This window comes from Bos mutus, chromosome 7, assembly GCF_027580195.1.
Source record: "Bos mutus isolate GX-2022 chromosome 7, NWIPB_WYAK_1.1, whole genome shotgun sequence".
Lineage (NCBI taxonomy): Eukaryota > Metazoa > Chordata > Mammalia > Artiodactyla > Bovidae > Bos > Bos mutus.
In genome coordinates this window covers 78,769,466-78,789,900 of record NC_091623.1, presented here as the reverse complement: position 1 = coordinate 78,789,900, position 20,435 = coordinate 78,769,466, and the positions used below count along the sequence as shown (strand labels likewise).

The 20,435-nt window shown below is 53.3% G+C and overlaps 2 protein-coding genes across 2 annotated transcripts; one reads left to right on the top strand and one right to left on the bottom strand.

The window, feature by feature from the left end:
* The first annotated feature begins 431 nt into the window (after window positions 1-431).
* On the top strand, window positions 432-2,260 carry PFN3 (profilin 3). Its single transcript, XM_070374849.1, has one exon. The coding sequence runs from the start codon at window positions 1,847-1,849 to the stop codon at window positions 2,258-2,260; it is 414 nt and encodes a 137-aa protein (XP_070230950.1). The 5' UTR covers window positions 432-1,846.
* A 1,743-nt stretch (window positions 2,261-4,003) lies between these two features.
* SLC34A1 (solute carrier family 34 member 1) lies at window positions 4,004-15,751 on the bottom strand. The gene is made up of 12 exons (XM_070374848.1): window positions 15,643-15,751; window positions 15,345-15,494; window positions 15,132-15,260; window positions 14,917-15,060; window positions 13,880-13,991; window positions 13,563-13,758; window positions 13,386-13,481; window positions 7,164-7,233; window positions 6,740-6,907; window positions 5,432-5,548; window positions 5,207-5,331; window positions 4,004-4,507 (listed from the first exon to the last, which is right to left on the bottom strand). Exons 1-12 carry the CDS (start codon window positions 15,749-15,751, stop codon window positions 4,004-4,006), a joined length of 1,920 nt encoding a protein of 639 aa, XP_070230949.1.
* Between the last annotated feature and the right edge of the window lie 4,684 nt (window positions 15,752-20,435).

Below are 20,435 nucleotides of genomic sequence, written 5' to 3'. Positions count from 1 at the left end.
AATCACGATGGTGTGATCACTGACCTAGAGCCAGACGTCCTGGAATGTGAAGTCAAGTGGGCCTTAGAAAGCATCACTACGAACAAAGCTAGTGGAGGTGATGGAATTCCAGTTGAGCTATTTCAAATCCTGAAAGATGATGCTGTGAAAGTGCTGCACTCAATATGCCAGCAAATTTGGAAAACTCAGCAGTGGCCACAGGACTGGAAAAGGTCAGTTTTCATTCCAATCCCAAAGAAAGGCAATGCCAAAGAATGCTCAAACTACCGCACAGCTGGGCTCATCTCACACGCTAGTAAAGTAATGCTCAAAATTCTCCAAGCCAGGCTTCAGCAATACATGAACCGTGAACTTCCTGATGTTCAAGCTGGTTTTAGAAAAGGCAGAGGAGCCAGAGATCAAATTGCCAACATCCACTGGATCATGGAAAAAGCAAGAGAGTTCCAGAAAAGTATCTATTTCTGCTTTATTGACTATGCCAAAGCCTTTGACTGTGTGGATCACAATAAACTGTGGAAAATTCTGAAAGAAATGGGAATACAGACCACCTGACCTGCCTCTTGAGAAATCTGTACGCAGGTCAGGAAGCAAGTTAGAACTGGACATGGAACAACAGACTGGTTCCAAATAGGAAAAGGAGTACGTCGGGGCTGTATATTGTCACCCTGCTTATTTAACTTATATGCAGAGTACATCATGAGAAATGCTGGACTGGAAGAAACACAAGCTGGAATCAAGATTGCCGGGAGAAATATCAATAACCTCAGATATGCAGATGATACCACCCTTATGGCAGAAAGCAAAGAGGAACTCAAAAGCCTCTTGATGAAAGTGAAAGTGGAGAGTGAACAAGTTGGCTTAAAGCTCAACATTCAGAAAACGAAGATCATGGCATCCGGTCCCACCACTTCATGGGAAATAGATGGGGAAACAGTGGAAACAGTGTCAGACTTTATTTTTGGGGGCTCCAAAGTCACTGCAGATGGTGACTGCAGCCATGAAATTAAAAGACGCTTACTCCTTGGAAGGAAAGTTATGACCAACCTAGATAGCATATTCAAAAGCAGAGACATTACTTTGCCAGCAAAGGTCCATCTAGTTAAGGCTATGGTTTTTCCTGTGGTCATGTATGGATGTGAGAGTTGGACTGTGAAGAAGGCTGAGTGCCGAAGAATTGATGCTTTTGAACTGTGGTGTTGGAGAACTTTTAAGAGTCCCTTGGACTGCAAGGATATCCAACCAGTCCATTCTGAAGGAGATCAGCCCTGGGATTTCTCTGGAAGGAATGATGCTAAAGCTGAAACTCCAGTACTTTGGCCACTTCATGCGAAGAGTTGACTCACTGGAAAAGACTCTGATGCTGGGAGGGATTGGGGGCAGGAAGAGAAGGGGACGACAAGGATGAAATGGCTGGATGGCATCACCGACTCGATGGACGTGAGTCTGAGTGAACTCCGGGAGTTGGTGATGGACAGGGAGGCCTGGCGTGCTGCAATTCATTGGGTCACAGAGAGTCGGACACGACTGAGCGACTGAACTGAACTGATGCTGTGCCTGATGGACCATTTAAGTAAGAGCTTTGTTTTCGTTGTTGTTTCAGAGTTAGTTTGACTGCTGTGCAATTCCCTCCTTCAGGCCAACTTTAAAACCGCCTCAGGCGATAGGTACAACCGCGGCCTCATCCCCACCCTATTCTCCAGCGTAGGCAACCCCTATGTGACGTCACGGTTACCTCAACTTCATAACCACGCCCCTGAATACGTCATAGTGTCCTGGGCATCGTAGGCACATGGCGCAGCTGGACAACCCTGGAAAGTGCGAAGCGAGGGGCGCACTCTGAGCCGGAATGGGCGACTGGAAAGGTTACATCAGTGCAGTGCTTCGGGACCAGCGCATCGACGACGTGGCCATTGTGGGCCACTCGGACAATCGCTGCGTGTGGGCCTCGAGGCCTGGGGGCCTGCTGGCGGCCATCTCACCGCAGGAGGTGGGTGTGCTCACCGGGCCAGACCGGAGCACCTTCCTGCAGGCCGGGCTGTGCGTGGCGGGCCGCCGTTGCTGCGTCATCCGAGACCACCTGCTGGCGGAGGGTGACGGAGTGCTGGACGCACGCACCAAGGGTCTGGACGGGCGCGCCATCTGCGTGGGCCACACGCCTCGGGCGCTTCTCGTGCTCATGGGCCGGCGGGGTGTGCATGGGGGCATTCTCAACAAGACGATGCACGAGCTGATCCATGGGCTGCGCTCGCAGGGCACCTAGCAGGACAGCCAGCCAATCCAGAATAAAGTCTGACCTGGGCGTGGCGGACTCACACTTGAGTTGTGAGGGGGAGTGGGGGAATTGCTGATGAGGAAGGTACTTTACTAGATCCTTGCAGAAGGGTGCCTGGTGAGGTTGGTATGAGTCCAGAGGCTTCCCAGTCTCCTAGGCTCTATCTCAGGACCTCCCATGGGTGCCCTGCCTCTGGACTAACTCCCTAGGCCAGAGTCCGAGGGCCTTGGTGCCTCCCCAGGGTCCCTAGGGACATCCAAGCTGAGGAGGCATAGCCTCCTCAAACCCTCCAACTCAGACCTGAGTATCTTTTCCCACAAAACTTCCACAAGTCTGTGTGGGACAAACTCTAAAGGAAGTCCCCTCCCCACCCTCCTGCACCACTCCCTAAGCTGGGGCCAGTGTACTTCTCACCTCCAACTAGCAAGAAGAAGCACTAGCAAGGGCTGTGGGTGGGTAACATGATGGGGTTGGTAGCTTGGAGAACAGCTCTGGGGCTTCCAGGCCCTTGCATCCCCCCACAACACTTCAAAGGGGGTGGATGTGGAGGTGGGGAGGCAAGTGTTGTAGACCATCACAACTAGATGCGGGGCCCTACAGTCTTCCTGCCACTTTGGGATCCAAAGGCCCCAGAGATGTCCCTGGACTAGAGGGAGGAGCTTTGGCATTGCCCACACTTTGCCTCTCCTTCTGCAGACCTCTGTTCAGGGGGCCCTATGGGGGAGGAGGAATTGAAAAACTTGTGTGGGCTTAAATGAAGCCTGGTTTACTGCCCAAAGGCAGAGTATAAAGGTGGGAGGGAAAGTGGCTGGTCTCTGCCCGCTGCACACTGGGGCCCAGGGCATGGCTTCTCTTGCCCATCTCCACCCTCCCTCTCCTTCCTCCAGTAGCCCTGACGGGCCCCCACCTGTCACTTGGTTTCTGGAGAACTGATTTTATCCCAGAGAAGGGTAGGGAGACAGGTAGAGAGCAGAGGTCAGCCTGCTGGGGTTGGGAGATAGAGGTGCACAGAGCCCTCCTTTCATTTGCCTTAAGGTAGCCCTCAAGGTGGCTTCCAGGGAGTTTGAATTGTGGATTGGACTCATTAGGCAGAGTCAGGAGGATTGTTGGGGAGAGCTTGTTGGCTGGCTTTCCCAGAGCACAGCAGGCTCTCTTTCGGAGGGGAGACAGTACTGCTGAGCCCCAAACCATGATCTGTTCCTCCTCTCCAGATGGAGAGCAAGCAGATTTCCAAGTGCACAATAAGAGTTTCATTTCTTTCTTTTCTTTTTAATCAGGCAGTGTTAGGAAGGGGCTTATAGTGGAGATGCAGAAACCCTGGGCGAGGATGAGGAGAATGGTATCATGGAGGAAGGAAGGTGGCAGGGAGGGGGTGAGAATTCAAGCAGTGACTCAGGCACCCACATCTGTGCCCTAGCAAACAGCTGTAGGTCACGTACACGGACTCACCCTCATTCCCACCCAGCCTAGTCAGAGTTGTGTGTACACAGGGACACAAGTGCAGGCTTTCAAAAACATATGCAAAGGACTCACAATCATACCCAGATACCTTGCAGTTGGCATGTGGCCCCCCCACACGCACACATACACTGACTCTCAGCCGCACAAGCCGAGACCTCCCAGGACCTGTACAAGCACTGGCACATGCCCAGTCGCACCCCTCTGCCCTTCCACCCTGGGCATCTCAGACACAGGCCCCTTCTGGCTCCAGGCAGCCATCTGGGCTGGAGTCTAGAGACGGGTGGCGTTGTGGTGATGGGGCATGGCAAGGCGGGGGGAGGGTGTGGCAGGGGGCAGTTCCTCCAGGAAGACCCTGGCGGGCAGTGGGGGTGAGCGGGGCTCGGCCCTGGCACAGCACAGGGTGGCACGGGTGATGAGGCGGTCCAGGGGCTTCAGGGAGTGCATCCATAGGGGCAGGAAGTCCCACGTCTGCAGCCACTTTGGCAGGCACCCGGGGCTGCGACTCTGCAGCACGCTGACAAGTACCATTAAGGCCAGCAGGGCCCCGAAGGGTGCACCCACACCTACCATAGCCCGCCAGCCTGCCATGGAGAGCCCAAACACCATCGAGGGCAGCAGCAGGAAGCACAGGAGGAGGTAGAGGACAGCGAACCAGCGATACTTGGCCGTGCGTTTGCCCAATGCCTTGGCCATGCGGATAGGCAGGCGCATGCAGGGCATGGGGTACCACAGCAGGATGCCGGAGATGTTGAAGAAGAAGTGGCAGAGGGCAATCTGCAGGGGAGAGGGCAGAGGGGCAGAGGCGGGCATGGGCCCTAGCTCCTGAGTCAGGATTAGATGACGGGAACACCGGCTCTGGGCAGCAGGAAAGTCAGCACTGAGGGCTAGCACGCCCCCAGTGAAACACTGGTACACTTCCGGACCAGTGGGTACATAACTGCTGCCCTAAACTCTCCACATTTCTTCCCACTAAGCCCTCTCTCAGGAGTTCCCCAGCAGATCCCATCCAGATCCAGGAGCTGAAAGATTCATACTGATTTCTGGTTCAGAAGCTCTGGCCTCCTGAGTGGGCAATATCCTGGCTTACCAGTTACTCCTTTGCTCCTAGAGCAGCAACCCCTTTGCTGTCTGCCCCCCAGTCCTTGATCCCCCAGATGGAGCCAGGCCCCCTCCTAACAGCACCCCTTCCCTAGAGTGTGAATCCCACCGACTCTTGTTCATTGATTGGCATGTGTGCGCGCTCAGTCGTGTCTGACTCTGGGTTCTCAGCAATGTCTCCCTTGTTAGACTCTAAGGTCTTGATGGTGGCGCCAGATATACTTTGCCCATATGATTTCCATAGAGTCTGGCATAGCAGGTGCCCCCTACTAGGCAGTCAAAAACTGTTTGGTACACACTGTCTACATGGGTCAGGCTTCAGGTGCCAGTCTTAGCCCTGCCCTCCCTCTGGCAGGGCTCCTCTCCCAAGCTCACCTGGAAAGCACTGGACAGCTTCTCCCGGGGGCTGGCCAGGGCAGCCAGTATAGCCGTGGTGGTGGTACCAATGTTAGAGCCTAGTGTGAGCGGGTAGGCGCGCTCAATGCTGATCACACCGAGGCCTGGGGGCAGAGGAGAGGGCATGGGCTCCCCAGCTCCCTCCTTCAGTCCTTTCCCTGCCGGCCCCTCCCCACCCGAACCTGCCTCCGTGTGAGGACTCACCGATGAGTGGGGTGATGGCTGAGGTGAACACAGAACTGCTCTGGACGACAAAGGTCATGCTGGCCCCTACCACCATGGCAAAGTAGCCTGTGGCCCAGGTGAAAGGGGTGGGAAAGTCTGCGAGGAAACTGTCAGTTGGATCAGTGGGAGGGGATTGAGAGGGGCAGGGACGTTTCTTGGGGAGGAGGTCTCCAATGCCAGCTTCCAAGTGGCACCTTGTCAGTCTCCTACTCAACAGCGGCAGCTTCTCCTGGTCCTCCTTGATCTTGGATTAAAGACCCTTCTTAGCCTGCTTCCATCATACTTTTGCTCCCTTGTTCCTTCTGCCTGGGATAGCTTCCTCACTCCTAAATATTCATGCTCAGGACTCAGCGTGGATATCTCTGCCGCTGGAGAGCCCTCCCTGACCCCAGTCCCCAGGCAGACTTTGCTTCTCCTTCCTCTGAACTCTCACAGATCCACAAATGCCCCTTATTCCAGCATTTGCCATACGGCCTCTGCCCATGCCAGGTGGGGTCCCCAAAGCTCAACGTGAGGCTTAAATGGTGTCACTGCCCCAACCCCCCAAGTGCCCCCATCGCCCTGGATAAAGTCCAGGCTCTAAGTGCAGCCTGCGGGGCCCTGTTACCTCGCTGACCTCTCCCTGGCTTTGTCCACCTCACTCACCGAGCTCCCACCACAGGGCTGGCCACCTTTCTCTGCCACAAGCCTGCCTCAGAGCCTCTGCATGTACTGTTTCCGCCACTCAAAAAGCTCTCCGGCCACGTCTGACTGCTTCACATGTAGGTCCCTGCTCAAATGTCACCTCTGCACAGAAGCCACTGACCACCTATCAAAAGCAACTCTTCCATACTCTATTTGCTGTTTTTGCTTTCTGTTTGGCAGTTACTGTTCTCTTTTATCTAAATTCATCCCCCCTCGATCATTTTTTTTTTACTGTCTTCCCATATGTGCTATGAGCCCCCTGAGGGCAAGAGCCATCTCTGTGAGGCTCACCTCTGTATCCCTCACACCACTCTGTGCTTGGTACACAGAGGGAACTTAATGACTGTTAATTGAATCAAACAATGGCCTCTGGGAATCCCTTTGGAGCCACCTGCTAGAACGGAAGCAGCCACAGATTCCCAGCTTGTCAGCATCTCAGGGACCTCATATATCACCCAGTCCAACCTGTTCTTTGTTCACATGGGGAAACTGAGGCTCAAAGATGGTAGGGCTTTACCCAGATCACACAGTAAGGCAGTAGAAGTATTAACAAGATCCAGAAGGCCCGTCCTGGGGCCTGCCCACCCACCACTTGGGGCTCACCAGTGTTGATAACCTTCTGAATGACCTTGGCCACCTGGCCCTTGAGCAGAGAGTTGAGCATCTTGACAAGGAGGATGAGACAGGTGCACAGGAGTGCCAGGGAGCCAGCCAGCAGGATGAGCCCCACAGCTAGGTCAGGCAGCCCCGTGTCCACAAAGATGTGGTTGCCTGTGGGGTTGGGGAGTGGTATCAAGTTGCTGCCCCCTCAATCCGGCTCCCAGCCCCCAACCTTTGCCACCCTCTTGGACTCAGAGCCTCGTGTTCCTTTAACCTCTACATGAGAGCCTGACCCCAGCCCAGGAGCTAGGCTGGCCAACAGATGTCCTCCTGGGCTGGAAGCAGCAGTGGCCAGGTGGAAGATAGCCCTGCCTCTGCCAGGCTCTTCCCTGCTGGGCTGGACATCTCCCATACTGTGGGCACTCACATTTCTCCAGGGTGGCATTCCTGAGCATCCGGCTGGTGTTGGCCTCTGCCCTGGGCATAGGAGTGGGAACCTAGATTAAGAGGAGAGGTCAGTTCAGTTCAGTTGCTCAGTCATGTCTGACTCTTTGCAACCCCTCGGACTGCAGCACACCAGGCTTCCCTGTCCACCACTGACTCCCAGAGCTTGCTCAAACTCATGTCCATCAAGTCGATGATGCCATCCAACCATCTCATTCTGTCATCCACTTCTCCTCTTGCCTTCAATCTTTCCCAGCATCAGAGTATTTTCTAATAAATCAGTTCTTCAAATCAGGTGGCCAAAGTATTGGAGCTTCAGCTTCTGCATCAGTCCTTCCAATGAATATTCAGGACTGATTTCCTTTAGGATTGACTAATTTGATCTCCTTGCAGTCCAAGGGACTCTCAAAAGTCTTCTCCAACACCACTGTTCAAAAGCATCAATTCTTCAGCGCTCAGCTTTCTTTATGGCCCAACTCTCACATCCATACATGACCACTGGAAAAACCATAACTTTGACTAAGTGAACCTTTGTTGGCAAACTAATGTCTCTGCTTTTTAATATGCTGTCTAGGTTGGTCATAGCTTTCCTTCCAAGGAGCAAGCATCTTAATTTCATGGCTGAGATTGACATAGCAAATTTAGGAAAATGCATTCTGAGACTGGGGCTAAAATGGGGGTTAGGGAGAGATGGGGATGGAGAGGATACAGGTGGTCCTTGTGACTGCATGCCCCTGGGTGCTTTGCTTGCCCTCTGTTTCCTCTAGTGATGAAATGGGGGTGAAAACATCTGCCACAGGAGAATCTGGCTGAAGTTGGCCCTCAGAATACTCTACTGCATCAACTCACTGATCTGGCTCTCACCGGGGCCTGCAGGGGCCTCCTGATCAGATAGCGTCTTGTCCATGTTTCTCCCACCTCTCCTTGGCCCTGGATGCTGCTGAGCATGGCCCACTTCTGGAAACTCTCCCTTTCCCATCTTTTATTATCAATCCCTGCCTCAGTGCCCCCCTCTTCCCTGGTACCCTTGCCCCATCCTCTCCCCTCGGGCATCTAGCCCAAGTTCTGGAGTTTTCCTCAATTCCTTGTCCAGAGAGGATGGAGCCGAGGGCCCAGGCCCCATATTTCTTCCCTCCCCCTCTAATGTCAGTGAAGAGGAGAGGGTTCCCGAGGAGGTCCTTTAACTCAGAGGGCCCAGGGCCAGGCAGGTCGCCTAGATGAGGGGCTCAGGCTGTGTGTGGAGGTGTTGGGAAGCATGTTGGGTCTAAAGGGGCAGCAGCTGCTGAGCTCCAGGCCACTGTCACCATCCAGAGATGCAGCCCAGCTCAGCCAAAGGGCCTGCTTTTACAAGAGAAACCAAAACTCTGAACATTTAGATAAAATCTCCCAATCTGTAAATGTTGGCAACTGCTTCAAGATGTACTTTATAATTCTGTGAAGGCCAGTCTGACCTGGGGACAACTCCTTTGTAGCCTTCTTGAGTTAGGGATTTTTTTTTTTTTTTCCTGGCACAGCTTGTAGGGTCTTAGTTCCCTGACCAGGGATTGAACCCAGGCCCTCGGCAGTGAAACTGTGGAGTCCTAACCCCTGGACTGCCAGGGAATTCCCTAAGGAGTTCTTTTTAAAAAATGCAAGCTGAGGCTCCTTACCTTTCCCCCAGCATCCTGTCAGTGAAAGGAGAAAGTGGGCCAGGCTTGGCTGCAGAAAACCCATGTCACGAAGGACAACTTGGGTCCTGGAAAGGGGTAGTGACTCCTTGGGTCCCTAGCAAAATGCAAGAACCACAGTGTCTGTCACCACATTCTGCCACCTGTGGGAGCTGATATAGACCCTGGTCCCATTCTCCCTAAGGGGTCAGCAGCTCACACCCCTCTGACCTCCCTGGGTGCTGGGGGGAGGGGCTCAAGTGGGGTATGGCACTTGGATTTACAGCTCCTTTATGTTTTATTCTAAATTGTGTCATTTAAAAAAAATGTATGTTAGAGATGGGCTTCCCTGCTGGCTCAGATGATAAAGAATCTGCCTGCAATGTGGGAGACCAGGGTTCGATCCCTGGGTTGGAAAAGATCCCCTAGAGAAGGAATTGGCAACCCACTCCAGTATTCTTGTCTGGAGAATTCCATGAACAGAAGAGCCTGGTGGGCTAGAGTCCATGCGGTTTACAAAGAGTCAGACAAAACTGAGTGACTAACACACACTTGTTAGAGATAAGAACTACTTATGGCACATGACTTTAAATCGGGGCTTATTTTAGTGGCATGTAGTCCCGTGAGTGGGGCAGCGCACTCATCTGTGCACCCATATTAGAGCCCTGCAGCACCTTCAAGCCTTGGCCATAATCACAGGCTGAGAAGTCAGAGAAAATGGTCTCTGATGGGCTTGATTGCAAAAGCTGGCTGGGAAAGCGATGGTAACTGGGAGGGAGCCAGGTTTTTGCTATCAGGCAGATCTGAGTTCAGTCCTGCTTTTTATCCCAACTATCTTGCGCAGGTCATGCCACCTCACTGAGCCTGTTTTCTCTAAAGCAGGATAAGAAAAGAGCTGTGCTCAAACCCCAGCTGAGCACTCCCTGCTGTGTGACACTGGACCAAACACGAAACCTCTCTGAGCCTCCTTTTCCTTGTCTGCAGCGTGCGGTCCATAATGCAGCCCACTTCTCCCCAGGGGCTAGTTGTGAGAAATCTGGAAAAAGAAAGTGTGGAATTTATGTGCCTGAAGAGACAACCCAAACTAAGGAGACCTCTGGCAACTGAAAATGTGAAAGTGTTAGCTGCTCAGTCATGTCTGACTCTTTGTGAGCTCATGGACTATGGCCCGCCAGGCTCCTCTGTCCATGGGATTCTCCAGGCAAGAATACTGAAGTGGGTTGCCATTTCCTTCTCCAGAGGATCTTCCCAGCCCAGGGATTGAACTCAGGTCTCCTGCATTCCAGGCAGCCTTTTCACCATCAGAGCCACCAGATTAAGCTCACAGAGGGATGTGAGCTCCAAGAATTCTCCCCACCACCCCGGCGGGAGGTGGGCGGGGAAATAGCAGCAGTGTTTGGGCCTGTACTGTAGCGGCTCCTCCAGGAGAAGGGGTGTTCTAGGGTCTTTGTTTTCCTGGAAGCAGAGCGTGAGTGCCGTGCTAGTGGCACCCTCTGGTGGCGAAGAGGAGAATTCATTTTTACAGCCCTACCTATCACCCCTGGAAGGTCTCCAAGTGGCTGTGGTCACCTGCTGGCATTTATGCCGGATAGTCAGAGTGGGCAATGGACACATATGGTGGGATATACATCTGGAAGAGAAGTCGAAATGGAGAGTCAGGAGTGTGGGGTGTAGTTTACGCCAGGACTTTGGTCCCCCCTCAGTTGCATAGCCTTGGACAAACCTGTCTGAGCCTGTTTAAAATGGGGTTGTGAGGGGCTTCCCTGGTCCAGTGGTTAGGAATCTGCCTGCCAAGGTAGGGGACACAGGTTGGGTCCCTGGTCCTGGAACTAAGATCCCAAGTGCTGCAGAGCAACTAAGCTTCTGTATCACAACTACTGAGCCCTTGAGCTACAACTGCTGAAGCCTGGAGCCCGTGCCCTGCAACAAGAGAAGCCACCACAGTGAGAAGCCCACACACCACAATTAGGGAGTAGCCCCCACTCACCGCAACTAGAGAGAGCCCATGTGCAGCAACAAAGACCCACCGCAGTCAAAAAATAAATAAATTTTTAAAAATGGGGTGTGATAATCCCTGCCTCCCAGGTTGCAAGTCTGTGGAAGAAGCTTCTTTCATCCATGCATGTAGGGTTGACAATCCACAGGGTGACCAAACAGGAAGGTAATTCCCAGGACAGTGTCAGGATCCCCTGAGCATCAAGAGTTGTTGGAATACTAATACCAACTCTGGCTTTTTCTTTCACCATCTGGAAAATCCCAGACTGCCAATCACATAGGTGCCCTGGAGGCTGGCTCAGGCGATGTTGGGCCTGGCTTGGTGCAAGCTGGAGGCAGTGAGAACAGGTCAGAAGGGGCCACAGGGAGACCCAGTGGCCAAAGGAAAAATGTGTAGGAGGAGCTGCCAGGGCACCTGATTGTGAACCACTTTCCTGAGGGGACTGTCCCAGAGAGAGGGCCAGGACCGGGAGCTTACCTCCCACCCTCTGCCACTCTCCAGGCCAAGGAAATTCTATCTGGACCCTGCTGTCAAGGAAAGGTTTCCCCAGGAGGGCTGGGTTGAGAAACCAGTGCACGGGCGAGTGGTAGCAGGAGCCATGGAGGAACGTGTGAAAACAGGGAACTGGGCAGCTTGCTTCTGGTCACTGGACCTCAAGTTCCAGGTGGACCATGTCCGCCTCACCAGCATCACTAAGAGTTCCATCAGGTGAGGGCCCCGTTTGCATCCTGCAAAGGGAGACTGGCCGAATGCAGCTGCAGGCAGGTGGCGGGGATTTCAGTAAGCAAGGATCACCACGGGCCGAGGAACTCCCTTCCACAGCTCGCTTTTTGATCAAAGTGTGTGACTCACTTTGCAGTGAAGCAGAGGGGATTTTAGTGATTCAGAGAGCTTGGAGAGTGCCCAGCGTGCTTGTGAGGAGAGATGTGTTAGTGGGGTCATAAAGCCACTGCAAAAGCTGTCTGCATGGGTTTTTTGATATCGAACTGCCTTGAATACTCAGCACTGAGCTGGAGCTGTGTGCCACTCAGATGCAAAGGAAGCTTGCAGGGCTGGTTGAAAGAATGTTTTCTGTTCACGCTGGGATAAAGTCCAGGAACATCAAGTAGGGAGTGAAGAAGCTGTGCTGTTTCCTAATCTTTCTTTCTTGATGGCGTTACTTGTATGTCATAATCAAGGGGAAGTAGATACTGTGGATTGGAGAAGGCAATGGCACCCCACTCAAGTACTCTTGCCTGGAGAATCCCAGGGATGGGGGAGCCTGGTGGGCTGCTGTCTGTGGGGTCGCACAGAGTCGGACATGACTGAAGCAACTTAGCAGCAGCAGCAGCAGATACTGTGGATTATGGTTTTGATGAAGCGTTTTCCTTATTTGATGGCTAAATGAGAAAGTGTGGTAATTGCCTGCTTCTTTGTTAGCCTGGTGTGATGGCTGGTCAATGAGTGTCCAACTGATCCAAACGGAGCCTCATTCCAGGCGTGAGAAGCCAGGAAACAGCAGGAGAACACACAGGACAAGGGGACACAAGCCTGCAGCAGTCTCAGCAGAAGGAGTACGAGTATCAGTACAAGTGGCTGTGTGTCTCCCGTGAGGTCTCCATGGCCTTCTTGTCCTGCTCCTGGGCTGGTTCCCTGTTGGTCCTGGTTTTCCCAGGCATCCTTGTAGCGCTCTCTCCCTGCCTTCCTCTGCCCACATTACCTGGGCAGAGCTGTCACTAAGCAAGTCCCTAGATCCCGATGGGGAGAGACAGCCCTAGAATGCAAGACCTATGCTTGGGGCCCTGAAGTGGTAGAACAAGCTTTAAAGGGTTTCTTAGCCTCTTGGATCCTGTTTCTTTACCTGTGAAACCACAGGGTTGAGCCAGATCAGTGGTTCTTCAACTAGTGGGCTTGTTGAAATGCAGACTGCTGGGCTCCACCAGATTTCTTTTTTCTAATTTAGTGGGTCTAGGAAAGGGCCAGATGCTTTGCGTCTCTAGTGGGTTCCCAGGTGGTAGGTGTGCCGTTGGCCCACACTTTGAGAACTGATCTTTGGGCTAATTCAATAACATGCCAACTCTAATTGATTAGCAATGGCTGCCTGAAGCCGGTGTGAGCCTGGGAGGGTGTAGCAATATCCGCCACAGGTGCAGTATCATAGCGGAAGTGCCCCCTACTTGTCCTCCCAAGCTAAAGGATTGCCAAGGTCTCTGGTGCTGCTGCTGCTAAGTCACTTCAGTCGTGTCCGACTCTGTGCGACCCCATAGACGGCAGCCCACCAGGCTCCCCCGTCCCTGGGATTCTCCAGGCAAAAACACTGGAGTGGGTTGCCATTTCCTTCTCCAATGCATAAAAGAGAAAAGTGAAAGTGAAGTTGCTCAGTCGTGTCCGACTCTTCACGACCCCATGGACTGCAGCCTACCAGGCTCCTCCGTCCATGAGATTTTCCAGGCAAGAGTACTGGAGTGGGTTGCCATTGCCTTCTCCGGCCAAGGTCTCTGCAGAGATTTTAAACAGACCATGACGCTAGCAGTCAGCTATCTGAAGAGGGAGTCTTCTCACCAAGGCTGGACCCGGTACTCACCTCTGTGGGGTCTGGGTAACACCAGACCCGGATGAGGCTGTGATTTCTCAGGGACTCGTCCCCCGAGGCAAGGCTGGTAATCACAGACTTGTCCAGCTGTGGGCAGTGTGGGCGGTGGGTGTGAGGGTGAGGTCCTACAATCCCCTGGGCCCCACCCCACACCCGCCTTGCCTCTACCTGGATGATGAGCTTAGTGAAGGGCTCCGTGATGATCTTGAGCAGGTCAGGGGCATCGCGGCCGCCGCGGATGTTGAAGGAGGCCACCACAAGTCGAGTGATGCAGTGCAGGTACCCTGTGGCAGCCTCCAGGGGCAGCAGCACCAGAACTGACAACCAGTTAAAGCAGTCGTGTACAGTAGCCCCCGCGAAGGCCCTGGGCAGGGAGGCCACATTGCAGAGCAGGCTGGAGCCGGGAGATGCTCAGACTAGGGGCTCCTAGCATGAGGGACCACCCTCCCCCAACAAGGACAGGCCCCTCCCCACTCCCCCCTCACCGCCGGAAGTCAGTTCTGTCCCCCGCCTGCATCAGGGCCACAATGGTGTTGGTGACGGAGGTGCCGATGTTGGAGCCCATGATGATGGGGATGGCAGAGCTCACCTCCAGCACTGGTAGAAGGAGGCAGGAGCTGGGTGGGGCGGCCACCCAACTCTTGCCCCCACAGTTCCTCCTGTAAGACCCGTTGCCCACATCCCTGCTTCAGCTGGCATTCTTGCCATGCTGCTGACTCTGCTAAGCCTTGACATCACAGGTACGAGGGGCATGTGCTGTGCGCATGCGTGTAAACTGACGTTCACATATGCCTACTGCCCCTGCGAATATGTGACTGTGTGTGTGGGTGCGTGTCCATCAGGACATGGGTCCTATATGCAATTGTGCCTCTGTGCTTGTGTGTGCACATACGTACACGAGTGTGATGTCAGTTTCATGTGTCAGCTTGGCTAGTACCCAGTTACTCAATGCAACTCTGATCTAGATGTTGCTGTGATTTCCCTCAACAATCAGTTGACCTTAAGGAAACAAGATTAATCTCAGTAATCTGGGTGGGCCTCATCCAGTGAGATGAAAGGCCCCAAGAGCAAAACTGAGGCTTCCCTGGGGAGGAAATTCCACCTGTGCCCTGTGGTATCGGCTTCTGCCTCTGAGTTCTGGCCTGCCCTTCCCCATGGCCTGCCCAGCCTGCCTTGCAATCACGACAGTCAGTTCCTTGTGATAAATCGTAGATGTCTCTATACCTCCTGCAGGTTCTGTTTCTCTGATTCCTCTGGTTCTGTTCCCCTGACTGATGGAATGAGTGAGTGTGTGGCAACATGGAAGTGAGCCTTCCTGGGCCTGTACTCCCCACTTGCCACCCTTCCTGGCTCCTGGGCACCCCTCCTGGCTGAGACTCAAGGCCACGCTTTGGAGAATAGAGTGGGAGATGCCAGAGCAGCCCATTGTCCTCTGCCCCTGTCTCCTGCTCTTCCCACCCAGAGCCCCAGGTCCAGCATCGAAGCCCCCTCTACTCTCCCTGACCCTGGTGGGCCAACTCACAGCCAGAAGAGACCATGCTGACCACAATGGATGTGGAGGTGCTTGAGCTCTGTACCAGCACAGTCACCAGGATCCCCACCACCAGGCCCGCTACCGGATTGGACAGGATGGCGTTGTCCTTGAAGATGTCGCCAGCCACCTTCCCTGAGGAACATAAGCCAACATTGTCCGAGACGCTTCGGGCCCCTTCCCTGGCTCCCTCCCCTCTGCCCTACCTCCAGCCAGCTGGAAGGCCGAGCTGAGCACGTCCAGGGAGCAGACGAAGAGGTAGAGGAAGGAAAGCATCAGTGGCACCTTGAGGAGAGTCACGCCAGCCCGGTGCAGCTTCTGGACCAATCCGGGTTCTGGAGACAGGTGGTTGTGAGTGCAGGGGGTAGAGGGTTCTGCCAATGACTGCCAACACCCCTGCTACCCCAACCCAGGCCCACCTGGCTTCCGCTCATCCTCCAGGGCCAGCTTGGCAGGCAGTGGGTCATGGTGCTCCACAACCTCCCCATAGGGGCAGCCATGCTCTGGGAGGGCCACGGGGCCCACGCTGGGGAAGCCATAGGCCGAGGTCCCTGGAATCCTGTGCAAGACTGGGGAACAAGGCTGATCAGGATTTGCCTGAGGCCTCATGTCCCAGGGAGGGTTGGAAGGGTTGGGCGGAGGGCTAGAGGCCTCCCTCCGGGGTGGGGCCGTAGGCAACAGAGGGCAAACAGGGTCCGGGGTGGGAGTAGCACTCACCCTGTGGGCTGGGCACATAGGCAAAGGCCGCTCCATGCATCATGTGCCCACCACGGACTGGGAGTGGGGAGACAGCCCGGCCTCCCACCTTCTCTCCATAAGACATCATCTCAAGTGCACACTGTGGGCCTGCGTGTCAGATGCATAGCAAAACTGAGTGATAACTGCTGTGCCCCGGAAACTGACACACACTCACACACTCATCCCCCTACATCCACACCCATACACTCACTTGCACAAACGCCCATGGTGTGTGATCCCGAACACACCCCCAGTGAAGCACACCCTCCACCACCACACATACCCAAAGAGGCACACAGATGCTCAGCACAGATTTGGGGATTCATTCATTCATTCAGCAAGTATTTATTGAGCATCTACTCTTTCTAAGGTACTGAGCTCGATGCTGGAGTACAGCTAGCTAAATACAGATACAGCTTCTGCCCCCAGGAAGCTCAAAGTCTAGCAGAGAAACAGATGTCAATGAAATAATCCCTCAGATCGATGGAACGTGGCAACAGGAACAAGCATTCTGATGACAGAGGAAGGTACCACCAGAGGTGTCCCAGAGGTACAGGGGTTCACCCTCACAAGTGAACTTCTTTCCCTATCCATCCCTACCCTTCCCCGCTCTGCCCCAGCAATACAAACACTGACGGGACTTTCTGCCGTGTATGAGGCTCAAACCGGGACTGGTTTAGTTAAGGAGGGTCCCCACCCAGACCCCAAGTCTAGGAAGTCTCCAATTTGCTTTAGGACCCCCTGAACTGCCCCAAGAGTTCTCAGTGGCTGTTGGGGTGGGAGTACCCCCATCTACTTCAGCACCCCCACCCTCCACCCCTCAACCTTTTTCTAAGGGTCCTGACTGTTGGGGTTGGGGACCATGCAGAGCTGAATTCCAAGCCCTGGAAGAGCATGAGTCCATTCTGCAGACTCTGAGGCAGTGAGCCAGGCTGGGCTGGGACTGAGATGTTACAGGGGACGGGAAATGGGAGCACAGTAAGGACAGGGGCAAGGGGCCCATTTTCTGCTAAGATGGAGATGGGATTGGGATGTGGGGACTCTAGACTCACCTTGGTGTTCTGTGTTTCAGCTCCTGCCAAGCAGCTCAGGGAAGCCCTAGGAGCCTGAGGAAAAGCTAGGACCTTCTCTTTATACCTTTGGGTCAAGGGCAAAGTCCCTAGAATCTAGCTTCCCTCCCTCTGTTCCCCAATTAACTTCATCCCGGAGATTCCTCCTGGTTAATTGCTAATCGTCAGCTCTGCAGGGGGAGTCTGTGGATAGGCTCTTTCCTCTCCCACACAGATACCCAGCCTGAACTGTGACTCAGAACCGGCAAGGATGGCACAGATGATCCCATGTCCCTAGGCAGAGACTCTGATGTCACTCAGGCACCTCATTCTCAGAGTCCCCAGAGACGCCATGGCTCTGGCCTCTTTCCCTCATTCTTGGCCAGACAGTACTCCCCAGGAGGTAACCCAAACACACTTTATACTTGCTTTGCCTCTGAGTGTCCTTAAGGACATTTGAAGGAGAGAGAGTGTGTGATGGAGGAAACAGCAGAAGACAATCTCAAAGGGGCTGTGTAGTGCTCAACCGTGGAAGGTCCACAACCCTAGATCTGAGATATGACCCAAGAGAATGTGAAGCCCCTACTTGGATGGGGAAGGGCCTGGTCTACATTTTAGAATGGTTCGGGGTGTGGGAGGGTTGGCATGAGTCAAGGGGAGTGAGTCTGGAAGCAGAGAGACCAGGTAAGAGGGTGATGAGATGGTCCAGGTGATAGAGGATGAGGTCTGAATCTAAGTGGGAAGAAAAAGAAACGGAGAGGAGAATGTGAAGAAAAGAAACGGAGAGGAGAATGTGCGCTCCCAGGATGCTTTTTATTGAAATTTGAAATTGTTAGGCCCTAGTTGTATTCTTTGCGACCCCATGGAATATACAGCCCATGGAATTCTCCAGACAAGAATACTTAAGTGGGTAGCCATTCCATTCTCCAGGAGATCTTCCCAACCCAGGGATCGAACTCAGGTCTCCCACATTGCAGGCGGAATCTTTATTGTCTGCCCAAGTAGTTGTTATGCTTGGGCAGAACAACTGGTGTTGGGGGTGGTGGAGGGAGAGGAGGTGTATCACAGCTGGGTTTCTGGATCAACAAGCTGATGATGACCTGAGGTCTGTTGAGGAGTCCCTGAAATGCAGGGAGTCTTTGAAAGTTTCTTTCCCTTTTATAGGACCTTGAAGCCTGAGTTGGGAGCCCTAACCTCATAGAGACATGTCATTCCTTTCTCAGGGATTTAGAAAATGGCAATGAGTATGGATTTATATGGGAGCTGTAGGACTCAATGAACTAAACGACCCATCTCAGTGCCTTGAACAAAGGACCTCAGCTTGTTTGTTCTCTTCATGCTCTCATGCCCCTTTCACTGTTTCTAGGATGGTTGAAGTGTCCCTGCCAAAGAAATGACCCCAACTTCTCCAGATTCTAAGCCCTGTTTCAGGTCAACAGCTCTTGGCTCAACAGCCCTCTCATTGCTCAACATCTTACACATCTTAGGGTGACACAGACCCAGTGTTTTCCTTCAAGGAGGATGGACATTTTTGTCCACTTCCCTCTTTAATATTAGTGCTTAATTTGCACAGCACTGTGGGATTATCCACTGCGTAGAGTTCACAATAGACTGTTGAAGTGACTAAGAGCAAGGAAACAGGCCAACCTGCATTTGGATCCCAGCAGCCCCACACTGCGGCCATGGTAGTTCAGGCCACAAAACCCACGAGGGTGAGGGGGATGGAGGCATGCCTGGGATTGGTTTTGAGTAGAGTGATCATGAGTCCCAGTTTGCCTGGCCACATCTGGGTTATGACTGTTGGCCCAGAGTCCCTTTCATTTTGCAAAGTGCCCTGGTTTGGAGGATAAGCCATATGGCTTGTTCTGGAAGATTCTGAAGAACTAAGGCAGGGAATCAGCCACCGGGCGCTTACTAGAAGGGTCTCCATTCAGAGCAAAAGGAAAATAAAAGCAATCCTGCTACCCAGAAACATCACTGTGGTGTCTAAGACACTACCTTTCGTCTTTTTTCCCTGTGCCTGCCATCTATGGAGTCGCACAGGGTCGGACACGACTGAAGCGACTTAGCAGCAGCAGCAGCAGAAGACTGCATCTTGCTTTCTTTCATCTAACATTCTAACACAAGCCTTTTCCTCTGTCTTTACACCCAGCACACATATTGTTTTTAGTGATTGCATCACATTCAGTTATGAACCCTAATTTACATGTTGAACCTATGGGTGTTCTAGAACCTCTCTTACTTGGAGGAAGTGATTTGGGTAAGATTGGGGTTCATTCACGGGTGGTAGGGGTGTTGCTTATCCAGGGAAATGCAGTTATTACTGTATTCTTCTGTTGGATTCATCCTGAAGCTCAGAGGCCCTGATGGGTTTGGAGGTTGTCTGGGTACAAACATCCCCACCCATAGTGGTTCCAGGGACCCCCACCCACAGGCGTGGTCCTCTCTCCTGCCTGCTCCAGTCAGGCTCCAGGCAGGAGCAATGGTATCCAAGGTGCTCCTTATGAACTGGAGGCATGTCTCCTTTTTAAGAAGGTTTGGACCTTTGACAGTTTTGAAGCCTACCTCCCCTGACCTCAGCTCAGGGTTTAGCAGGGGGAGACAGTTATTAATGAAATGCCTCACAGGAGATACAGTTACAAAATGCTGTGGACATGCACCAATTCCAAAAATATTTTGGGGGGAGTGGGGCTCCTTGGGTCTTCCCCAGTGGCTCAGTGCTAAAGAATCTGCCTGCCAGTGCAGGAGATGCAAGAGACGTGGGTTCGATCCCTGGTTCGGGAAGATCTTCTAGAGGATGGTATGGCAACCCACTCCAGGATTCTTGCCTGGAAAATCCCATGGACAGAGGAGCCTGGTGGGCTACAGTCCATGGGCTCACAAAGAGTCAGACACAACTGAAGTGACTGAGCACTCATGCATGGGGCTACCACAGCCCTAGCAAAAGCATAGAGGTGATCAGAACTGCCTTTGGGACTCTTGAGAGCAGTGGAGAAGGTGGCCACACCCCAGCCCCCAAGCATTTCAGCCCCTCTGCTCATCTCAGCTTCTGCTCACAGCCTGCCTCCTCCCCTCCTCTGTGACAGACTCTGTGTGTCCCCTGAATGGTGGGTCCCACCCTGTCTGCTCACCTCTACTCCAGCCACGGCCTCCCCCAGACCTCTGGACCTGGAGCCTGGGTGGTTGGCGGTGCCTCACACTGAGAAAAGGCACGCAGGAGGAGCAGTTTTGGAGGGAAGATGCCAAGATCTGTCTGTTCTGAACTGTACTGCTGTGTCTGAGATGTCTCTGGTGCAGGCAGTTGGAGCTGCGGGTCTGATGCACACGGCATGCTCCTACCCCCACGTGGGGCCTCCAGCACATTCTGACCTCAGTGAGCAGCACATGGGCCAGACCCAGACCCAGACCTGGAGCAGGCATCTTTGACACGTGTTTGCCTCCACCCCCTGGTCTCAGATCCATCCCCCTATTTTCCCAATTTTTCTTTTCCGGGAGCTTCCTAATCCTTCTGCCACCTCCTGTCCTGGCCACCATTTCTCAGCTGGCTTAGTGCAATAGCCTTTCTGTCCGGTGGCTCCCCGCAATCCCATCTCCAGAAAAACTGCCAGCCACCTTTCAAAAGGCAAATCTCACCATGTCACCCCTGTTGCTTTTAAATCCTGTCCCTGCTAGCCTTTAGACCAGCATCCGGTCACAGCTAGGGGCCCAGTGTGACTTGACTTA

What these genes read in the sequence shown, in the direction of transcription:
- PFN3 (XM_070374849.1), top strand. Translation starts at nt 1,847, where the DNA reads ATGGGCGACTGGAAAGGTTACATCAGTGCAGTGCTTCGGGACCAGCGC.
- SLC34A1 (XM_070374848.1), bottom strand. Translation starts at nt 15,751, where the DNA reads ATGATGTCTTATGGAGAGAAGGTGGGAGGCCGGGCTGTCTCCCCACTC. An exon ending in CTATGTGCCCAGCCCACAGG is followed by an intron (nt 15,495 to 15,642) that starts GTGAGTGCTACT and finishes CTTGTTCCCCAG; the next exon opens with TCTTGCACAGGATTCCAGGG. An exon ending in GGCCTTCCAGCTGGCTGGAG is followed by an intron (nt 15,061 to 15,131) that starts GTAGGGCAGAGG and finishes TATGTTCCTCAG; the next exon opens with GGAAGGTGGCTGGCGACATC.